At 29.0% G+C, this 10,843-nt stretch overlaps 1 protein-coding gene across 6 annotated transcripts; it reads left to right on the forward strand.

The window, feature by feature from the left end:
* The first annotated feature begins 4,799 nt into the window (after window positions 1-4,799).
* On the forward strand, window positions 4,800-9,274 carry LOC149882619 (uncharacterized). Of its 6 annotated transcripts, XR_016456678.1 has the most exons (8): window positions 5,290-5,727; window positions 6,129-6,285; window positions 6,525-6,688; window positions 6,876-6,986; window positions 7,505-7,701; window positions 7,892-8,031; window positions 8,106-8,160; window positions 8,660-9,274. XR_016456678.1 is itself a non-coding variant. In XM_090101333.1 (5 exons), the coding sequence occupies exons 2-5, from the start codon at window positions 6,195-6,197 to the stop codon at window positions 7,577-7,579; spliced, it is 441 nt and encodes a 146-aa protein (XP_089957459.1). In that variant the 5' UTR covers window positions 5,290-5,727; window positions 6,129-6,194; the 3' UTR covers window positions 7,580-7,717. The 6 variants fall into 6 exon arrangements, 2 of the variants coding, with proteins under 2 accessions (XP_089957459.1, XP_089957460.1); XR_016456681.1 differs by lacking the exons at window positions 7,505-7,701; window positions 8,660-9,274 and adding an exon at window positions 4,800-4,965 and having other exon boundaries at window positions 5,509-5,727; window positions 8,106-8,230; XR_016456680.1 differs by lacking the exon at window positions 7,505-7,701 and having other exon boundaries at window positions 8,106-8,150; window positions 8,478-9,274.
* The last annotated feature ends 1,569 nt before the right edge of the window (window positions 9,275-10,843 follow it).

A 10,843-nucleotide genomic window follows, 5' to 3' on the forward strand; every position in this document is an offset into this window, starting at 1 on the left:
CTTTTTAAATCTTTTAACGTAAAAAAGCCTTTATAGCGTTATACAAATTTTTAACGTAAAAAAGCCTTTATAAGCGTTATACAAATTTCTTTAAGCTCGTTAAACCGTGCATAATTTCGTTTATGTATCAAAAAGGCCGGCCGATTCGTCAAACTTGGCAAAAAAATGTGCAAATACCTTGGTGAAAGAGACTAATGTGTTTTACAAAAATGTTTAGTTTAAAAAAAAAATCTAAAAAGTGAAAACTGCATATGAAAATTCTGCCGCCTTAGAAATGCAGCGCCAATAAAGCCGTATGACTCCACAGTTACCGAATAAACTTCATAAGATTGATTACATAAACGCCCCCCACTTGCTAAATCTTTATCAAATACGAATTCATTCATTAAAGGAACCCATTTTTCTCTCTGCGTGAAATTTATCTGTGGGAATTCTATTGTTTGGAAGTTTCTTAATTCCTCCGAAGGAAATTCATACTATTTTATATTAGCCGCGCCAAAATAAGGTTCACATATAAAAAAGTATCACGATTATCTATTGGCAATCTCTTTCTTATTGTGGGTTGGTACTTTTCGTGTTAAAATATAACTTTTTAAACATTTGTTGTAGTTTGAACTGGTTTAAACAAATGTTTGCTAATGAGCTTTTGGTATTAGTTCATTTCAAAAACAACTTCAAAATCAATTTGATTAACAAAAAAACGCTTCTGCCATTTTTCAGTAATAAAATGTTAAATAACAACAAATACTAATAAATAAAAAAGGAATAAAGTGATGTAATGAATGATATTAATTAAAGTTACACACGAGTAAAATAATAGTAAAATAAACTTGGTGTAAGTTGTAATTTTGAATTTTTAACTACGAAGTAAAAGTTTCCCTTTAGTAACATCGGCCAGGACATTTTAGCAACCATTTTTTTATTTGAAACTTAAACCTGACCAATATTAGTCTTTCAAGGTTTTATTGGTCTATGTACTTTCTGATAACCACTGTTGGATTTTAAATAACCAGCATTTTCTTAACCTACACGCAGTATATTGCACAACTCCGCATTTTAATTTGATCCCAAATTGATTCCTCTCAAACGTAATAAAAAATGTAGCACAAATTTTCTTAGTAAGAAGCAACTTGACTGTCTTTTTCATGCATTGACAAACGAAACTTTCAAGCATCTAGTGACTCATAAATCCAAATTATGTGGAAATTTGTCATGAACTTTTGTGGAGAAAATGGTACTTGAGTAACCTTTCTCTTAATACCAACCACTTGTTCATTCCTTTTTTTTTTTCCCTCACTTTCAAATCTTTTTTATTCCGATGAGTCTTTGTACCTCTATTATGATAGTAAATGAAGTACTATGTGTACCCCTACCGGTTGAATTTGCAAAATATTTACTACTTTTAATTCAATACATACTGCACAATTATGCTTTTAATATTTAATCTTTTGTAAAACTTGCTTGAGGCATGATAGGAAAGGAATATAAACTTCTCAAATGACTTCTTCTTTCGGACCAATTTTTGGTTTAATCAATTTTTGTATTTTTTAGAATCAGGAATGTAAATTAGGATTCATGTTGGCGATTGTTCCCTTGAGCTGAAATTTTTAATACTGCTTCAACACCCACAGTTACATAAAAGCAGCATTTCCTCACCAAAACTTACAAAAGCATATAGTAATACTTAGCCACACAGTTTAGAATCGCAAACTCATAAAAGCAACTAGCGATGGCACATTTACTTACTTTTTTTTACTAAGTCAAGTAAGTAAGCCTTTATGAAAAAGTAAATTGCGTATATAATTGTAAACGTTCAAAAAAATTTTAATTTACTTTTAAAAGTAATTTACTTGTATAAAACAAATTTTATTTTGTAAAGAAAGGTGAAATTATTTTACCGTAATTGTAAAAAAAAAAAAGCATTTTAAAATACATTTTAAAAGTTACATGTTATCAAATGTAAATAAAATTTACTTATATAATTAGTTTTCCTAAGTACAGATGTGTTATTTTATACTTAAAACGAACAGGCTATTAAAAGTAAATTATATAAAATTACTTTTAATTAATTAAGTTTACATTTTAAATAACTTTAAGTTACAATTAAAAGTAATCTATACTTAAAGAGTAAGTAAATTTACTTTTAGTCTACATTTTCTCTGAAAGGAAATTGTATGGGAGAGTGAAACGCTGAGAAAAAAAACTTGTAAAGCATAGTTAATTTAATTTGGGACAACAACTGATCTGAACGGATTTAGATATTTTTTCCCTATCCACCTTTAAAATATCAATAATCGACTCCAACCCATGATTATATTGGTAATTAAAACCATTCCTAGAGCTGGAACAATTTCGTATTTGCTATGAAACCATTCTTAGGCCCTGGTTAAAAAAAAGTTCAATTCCTAGCCGAACATGGAAATATTTTACTTGTCTTAGGCTGGAACAGTTATCTTTTTGAAAATTTTCAATGACGGAACGTATGGAATTCAGGCGGTATCAAGAAAAATATCCTCCTGAAAAAAACCTCCCAGGAAAAATAGCTTTTTTTTATATACTTAGATACGCTTTACTGTGATTTTATAATTGTATCAGCTTTTTTCCTGATACCGTTTTTAATGTGTAAATTTTTAAATTTGTTTGTTGCTTTTTTATATTTGTTTTGTCGACTGATTTTTTTGGAATTAGTGCACAAAGTGTACATATATATCGACTGATTGTTGGGGAGAACATGCACAAAAAAGTACACACAACAACTGACGGTTAGGATTTGGGGAGGCAGTCTTTTAATTTAAACAAAAGTTTGTTGTTTTTTCGGAGGAGAGGGGAAGAGGGATTTTTTCCTGAGGAATTTTTTGTCAGGGGGATATTTGGGTACATAGTAGTAAGGAGAAGACGCATTTACCATGGGAGACACCCATTTCGGATGAAGAGATTCTTTGAAAGGCAAATTTATAAGTAGTTTTTTTTTAAGGTTTTATGTATAAATGTTTTTATTATTCAAAAATTAAGGAGGGACACTAAATATAATAAGGGCAATCGTCAGTGGTTTTCACCTTTTGATTGGCGCCAGACTTCAAAAAAAATTTTCGGCAGCAGCCGCCAATCGGAAGCTACTGTAGGTAGAGGCAAAAACATTCTGCCCCCAAAAATATTTAAATCTTTGCACCTCCAAAAAGAGTTCGTGTTTCGGCATAATCTTACTTTGCCGCTTTGTATGTTGTGTAAAGTAATTTTTTTTTACATCAAAGTAAGTAAAAGTGGCATCCCTAAAAGCAACCAGTTTTACTAGGACATGTGACGAGTAGTTATAAGTTCATATATGGAGTCACATTACTTTTACCTGGCAATTAATAACTATAAGTTCATAAAAGTTTTTTTTTGTGTCATAAAATATCTGGTAGGCATTAATGATGTTGCAATATGACATAATACATGCCAATGATGACCGAGCATTCAGATTTTGAAATGCTAAATGTTTCTTCATATTCGTGTAATCTGCACCTTATTAAAAGCATCCAATAGAACGGTTTCCATTGCTCATCTATCAAACTGCACTATAAGACACTATAAGCTGCAAACAAAGTAGAAATAAAAATGTCTCACTACAGATAAAAAACCTAAGCGCAAGAGAAAACCAATCAAAAGTTATAAAAAATGTAAATATATGCCATGTCAAAATAAAGACAAGAATATAGAGAGGTCATATATGGCAGAACATAATTGCTCAATACCTCTTTATCTGATAAGAAAGTAGAAGACACCAGAAAATGTCTTTGAAAAATCGATAAAAGTCGTTATGTAAATTAATGTAAGATAAATAGCCATTTGTTTTTGGACTTTTCTCACTTATAAGCTGCGCTCCTGTTGGAAATCTGAATTTCGATAACTTTCTGCGCTGGTATGTATTTTGAGCGATAAACAGAATATAAAGGATTTCTATTAAAACAATTAGAAAACAAGGACAACACGGAGTTGCGATTTTTATTTTGCAAAAAAAAAAAAAAAGAATTTGTCTATAAATATAGAGAACATGTTAAAGTGCATTTTTATCAGCTGCAGTTAGAAGTGAGCGATTGATTTGGTCTAAAGAAAAATCTTGCCTACAATCGACTTTTTACCAAAAACATTATAATAAGGAAAAATGACGACCCTTTTTGTACCCTATGGATTATGATAAAAGAACGGTTTTTTACTTTTGTATCGCTTCTTACTTGACTTTTAATTTACTGTTACTTCTTGCTATCAACACATCGTTATTGATTGGAACAAAAAAGATGCTCAGATGTCAAGACATTCAAGTTGCTCGGCACGTCAGAGTGGAAAAGCAGTAGTCCATAACTATGGCGATAATATCATTTTCGCTCACGGTAGCATACATTCCTCTAGTAGCTTCCTATTACAACTTTGCAACGAAAGTGTATACTATGGATTACGAACCTCACCCTTTAAAATATAAATTGATGTATGGAACTCTGGTTATTTTTGAATCTAAGTTTTTAACGCCTTAGGATACTTAGCTAAAAGTAGTAGAATCTCTAAGAGGTACAGCTCATATATTCACAAAGTTTTTACAAAAAATTGGAAATGTTCGAAAACGTAAAGAAAATCGAAATAAGTTTTTTGTTCACAATTCGAAAATAAATGATCGATTGCGTCATAATTCGCTAAAGCAAATCAATCATTATTAATGGACCAATTAAGAAGGCTTATTCACTAATCTTAATGCGAAGGTATGCTCTTCGAAATCAGATTTTTTTCGCTTCGTAATCAGTTTTAACGCATTTTCATCACCGAAAAGGAAAGTTGCACGCTAAAGAAGAATTTCTATCTTTTGATATTCTCTTGTTTAACAAACAATCAATATTGTTTTTGAAATTTTCATGAACTTGTTCTTAAATAACGAAAACCATATAATGGGGCGGAACATCACGTGGAATGTTATCGAAATTCGAATGAAAATTTGTAAATTCTTTAACTTTTGTTAGAACGATTTTTTTTTTGGTTAAAAAATGGCTAAAACAAAAAAAAAGAGAGTTATGTTTTCTGTACGTTATTTAGTCGCGAGAAATTTTTATTTTTCTTTTTTCTGTGGCTAATAATTAAACTCAAAAAATCTTTTAAAAAAAACAATAAAAATATGCTAACTAATTTCAATTAGCTGAGGTTATAAAAGTATTATAAAAGTTTAACCATGGTAAGCAAGCCTGTGATTCTCTGGTTTTTAATAAAAATTGTAAAATATACCATTGTTAATCGATTCATATATTCACATATATTGCTCGGCCTGAAACAATTGTGGTTATTTCCTATATCTCCTCTTTTATTCTGCATTTTATGCAGAATGAAGAGGATCTGTATTCCTTTTACAGTAAGAGGAATGCAGAATGAATGAATTTTTCAAAGATTCCTTACTTGATTCTTTATTTTAGTTTTTAAAGTTTTTTAATATTTTTTTAACAAGCTTTAAAAAAAAGAATTTCTTATGATTTCTTTTGACAATTGCAGACGATTGCACCTCGTTATGTATTAGAACCTTAGACAACCTAGTGTTCTATGTTCTTAACTCACAGTTTGTTAAGTTTTAACACTGCAGCAAAACAAATGTAATTTCATCGTGAGGATCTTCAGGAAATATCTCCTGGGAAATTAAAAGTGTTTCTGCGAAATAAAAGTTGTCTACAAAGATGTCAAGTAGTATCATCACTGGTTATTTCTAAAATCGAAGTTAGTTATTATATTAATCATTATTATTATCGTCACCCACTGAGAAAAAAGAGCTCTTCAAGAGCTCATTTTTCTCAGTGAGTAACGATCAATTATCGGGTAATTTTTATTCTTTAATGTAACTCTTTAATGTGAAGTTTTTGTAGAATAATGTTTCAGGAATAAGAAAACAAAGATCTCTTTTATGAAAAGTTTTAATAAAATATTTACAATTGTACATACTTTTGTGCATACTTTGCATATACATATTGTGCATGTTTTGTATTTATGTATGGTATATGTATGTAACGTTTTAAATTATTTTTTAATGAGTGAAATATATTTTAATATTGTATGAATATAATGCAAATCTACTGTGTGTTGTATATCCTAGTAATTACTGCTTTGCTTATTACAAATAGATTCCCACCCAAAAACTGCTGTAATTTCATATTCACCTGCAAATATAAGGCACATTTTAGCGTCATATGGAGATGTCTGTGCAAAAATTAAAGAAAATGTTACAAACAGTGCATTATGTTGTTGCTTTTAAGCAAAGCATAGAAAAAAACCTAAAAGGTTTGAAATAGCTTTGAGTTTTATATTATTACTTCAGTTACTTTTATATTTATTCAAAAAATAATTATCTATTTTATACTAATCATTAAACAACCACCATATTTTAAAAAAACTAGTTTATTGACTTTGTAGTTATAAAGTAAATATCTTAATAGCTAAATTAAAAAAGTTTTTATTACTTCAAAATAATTTTGTGCAAAAAAAGTACTTTAATTCATGATTTTATTTTTTTCATTTAGATATAATGAAAAAAAATCACAAGGTGTATTTTGAGCATAAAGATTATCCCTACTCAGGAGTACCTTCTATTTTTTCTTCACCTAGTATTCTTTACTGCCAACAGGGTAAAGACAAAAATTGCGCAGCAAAAAATAAATACAGAATGAAAAAAAACCAAGAAGCAGTAAGTAAAGTTTAGATTTTATTTGGTATTTTGTTTGCTACAATGTGCTAGTTCAGATTTTACAATTTAAAAGTTATACAATAAGTATATAATCTTTATTGTTTTTTTAGAAGATAGTGTTAAATAATATAACATTATATGTTAAATTATTTTAAATACATTTTAGTTATATTTTTTAAATGCACAGACAGCAGATCATTCTTTCCAGAAAAAGCAAGTTCTTATGCAGGATACCAAGAAGTTTGATTGTCCTACCAGTATTTCTATAAAAGAAATAGTTGAATTCCCTGCTTTTAAGGTAAGGTAGTATAAATTTTAAACTTATTTAAAATTCACTTAAAAAGCAGTTAATGTATGTACACTTGACTGCATTTATCTCTATTTAAGCCAGTTCTTGTATGTACTGTCTGCTGTAACTGAGCACAACCAAACTCCCAAATCTAGCAAACAGCTAGAAGAAAAAAAGATAGGCTAGAAGCCTAGATGATAAGATATTGAGTGTAGGAGAAATTCACAGAAAGCATCATAGGCCCTGCATTATTGTAGATAAGTATAGAAGGTTATGTATTTGTAATCCTAAACATCTGGTAAAAAACTATGATTAACCAATGTGTGTACAAGTGTGGATAATTTGATTCACAATCAAAAAGAAATATTGAACCTCCCATAACATGAAAAAACAAAGGAGGTAATAGAGAACTCTTAATTGATAAAATAAACAAGAAATGAGAAAAAATGAGATTTGTAAATCAGAAGGGACTTTGGAAACATAGCACTGCTGTTGAAGAACAAGCTCAGAAAGTTCTTCACTTTTAGGTTCGCAAAGTTGAGATTGACGAAGGAAAAATCTGTGAAATCAATGAAAAAAGACATGTACAAGGCCATTTGTAAACAAATAAACTATAAAGATGTCGGGGAACCATCCACAACAAGCTGGTGATATAATCAAGTGTTTAAAAAAAGAAATGAGCCTCTTCAAAGATGAAGGTGTGCAAGGAAAATATCTCCAACAGGTTTATGATCTTCTTTTAAGAATTTAGTCAACTAGCGTTGAATCTGAAAGACCATTTTTTGGTGTTGGTAAAAATGGTAAATAGGTAATTTTATTAAAAATCGCTGCTTTTAATCATTCACTAAAAGCCAATACAAGTTATTTTGCCATATATACAATTTATTGTATGTCAATTTCATTTTTTGTCTTAGGCGCTGTTTACTACATGATTTTGCTATAAATATTTTGGAATCATGATGTTCCAGCATAAATTATTTTGTAAAAGCTAACATGAAATAATAATATTTTACAACTACTACTCTGGTAAATCACAATAGCTTTTCTCTATAAGGTACCTTGATTTTCATTTTTTGTATGTAATATTTTTCTTATTTATTTACTTATTCATTACATTTTTTATTTTAGATTTATCAGATGATGTATTTATGTGGTATAGAAGAACAAAATATTGTAAAGTTTTGTGATTTTTTTAAAAATGTTTACTTACAATTTTTTTTGAAGAAATAATATTTAAGTTTGCAAAAAAGGGTTTACAACGTTTTTTTTTTAAATTTTTCTTTGTTAGTAGTATGTTTATTATAGAATTGCATGTTTTTAATAATTTTTTTTATTATTATTTGCTAAGCTAATTTTTTTTCAAACATCTTCGATTGTTAATCCAATTGTTAATGTTGATTGGTATTGTAGGTGAAAAGTGTTACACAAATAATGTTATATTTTCTAATTTTCTTAATTTATAGTCTTTAGATTTTCATTTCAAAAATTTACTGTTTTTAGGTTGTGAGGACATTTTGTATGTATAACTTTATTTATTATTATTATTTTTTTTTTTCATAGTTTTTGATAAACATTTCTGTCATTTAATATTGTTATAAAATGTGTTTATATGTGTTACATAAAACCATATTTGTTTATAATTGTATATATGTTTAAATTATGTTGTTTCCATGTTTTCAAAGTGGTGTGACTTCGCATTATGTTGAGCAAGATTGATAACCTTGCCAGCCAAGTGGTGTACTTTGCAGAGGTGTGACTTGGCAGCATTTAGTGCCAGGCAGTGTTACTGCTTTAGAGCTAGGTTGTGTTGTCTAGCCTTTTTTAATTATTCTGGAAACATAATGTCTGTTAATGTTTAGCGTAATGTGTATGAGAGAGTATGCAACCTTGATCTTTAAATGTAGGGTGTTTTAATGTCCTAAATTTGAAGTAATTGAATAACTAATGAATATAAAAATCAAATATACTTTTATGTATTTGTATGTTTAGTAAAAAGATAAATATAGTTAACTTTAAATTGGTTTTCTAGTTTTGCCTTTCATATTTTAATTTGGTTTGTTATTTTCGCTGGATTTTAGGATTTATAGGTTACTATAAATAGGTAAATCGATTTTCAATTTTTATGTGGTGTTTTTGTTTTTGTTTTTTTTTTGTAATTATGGTATCATAATTTCATTTTTTTTTTCTTTAAGATTTACGATTGAGGCATTTATACGATTTATAAAAAAAAACCTGATTACCTTTTATTGTAAATTTTTGTCAGTTAAAATGATATAAATATATGCAAATCAGCTCAATTTTTTAAAATTTTTCTCTATTTTATGTCTAATAATTTGTTGTACGTAACTTAGGGGATCTTTTTAAACGGGGGGTAAATATTGTAGTTTTGCGCATTTCTCAAATATCGAATATAATAATATAACATAATTTTATAAGGTGTTTAACTAATTAATAGCTTAGTTTGCATTTGCAACACTTTTGAGGAAAGAAAAAATTCTAATACATGTTAAATTCTTATATATATTAAAAAGAAAAAATTCTTATACATGTAAATCATTGTTTTACATTTTATTATTCTGGTAAAAGGTCTTCATCAAAAACTTGATTACTCTAAATAAAAATAACTCTAATCTCCTGACTACCATTAAGGCAAAAACGGGGAAGAGGAGGTCCTTTGTTAGTGTCAAACTATTTAAGAGAACTAAATTTCGAGTAACAAAAGGAATTTTTAGTAAATGGTTGCAAACTACCGTTTACTAAAAACTTTTGAAATAAAGAGGCCATATATAGTAATGGTCAAATGATCAGTTATTTTTAATAAATTTATTTAGTTGTGTGCATTTAACGTTTTAAAGACAATTTCCTTTTTTAAAGAAACATGTATCAAGGAGATACTATGAAATAAATAACTCATAAATAATTTACGTTCGCTTTATATTAATCTTATAAATAAAAGTTCATGTCATAAAAAATATAACAAGAATTTAGCTTTACTTTTTCGTCAATTTTAGAGCATGATGAAGTGTTATTATTTTGTGTCAGTAACTAAAAACGTATTGTTTTGAACATAGTAATGTCGAGGAAAATGGTTCTGCCTTACACTGATATGATATATAGACAAAAGCCGGTTCTGGCTCATGAACACTTTTCCATAGTTAAGGATGCTAACGTTGATGCGATGAGTTAACTTTTCTTCAAAAAATATGTTATCTTGAGGGATAAGGTAAAGATCTAATTCTTATCATTCAAAAAAATTTCTTACCTTTTTTTCATGTTACCTAAACTTAATGCCTTTTTCAAACCTCAGCGATAGGTCGTGTTTTGTAGTGCCCAATAGCCAAGGTTCTGTGAGTGCCATCGTTCAATAGGATCCTTTTGTCATCGTTAGCGCTGAGTGCGACTTTGTTGATTTCTTCGGTGTAGACGTCATGAAGATGAGATCGGAAGACGTTCATGGTTGCAAGTTGTTCTTGTTTACCATGCAAGCAATGTCTTCAAAAATAGCAATGACATTTTTCGTTGCAGTACATCTGTGATCCTTTGTGAGCTTTTATGTTAGGATGCATTTTGCACCAACGACCTAATTGTTTAGCATAACCAATTTGTTGGCCGATTGAACCATTGAACCGAATACTTTGAAATTGTTTGTTTAAAAAAGCGACTGCTCGATCAGAGTTCCAGTGTTCAAAGTCTGGAGGTAAATCTTCCATCTTTTTATTCATGCCATGATTTTTTTAGACCAATTCAATTTTTCTTTCTATCACCACAAGGTGTTGATGATGCTTTGAAAGTCAAGACCATCATCCCAATTTTTCAAGACGCAAAGACACAAGTGACCGCAATAATAGGTATTATCAGACTGCACT

The sequence above is a fragment of the Hydra viridissima genome, unplaced genomic scaffold (genome assembly GCF_058129835.1).
Source record: "Hydra viridissima isolate aposymbiotic clone 2 unplaced genomic scaffold, HvirCarnegie_v1 scaffold_10, whole genome shotgun sequence".
In the NCBI taxonomy this organism is placed as follows: domain Eukaryota; kingdom Metazoa; phylum Cnidaria; class Hydrozoa; order Anthoathecata; family Hydridae; genus Hydra; species Hydra viridissima.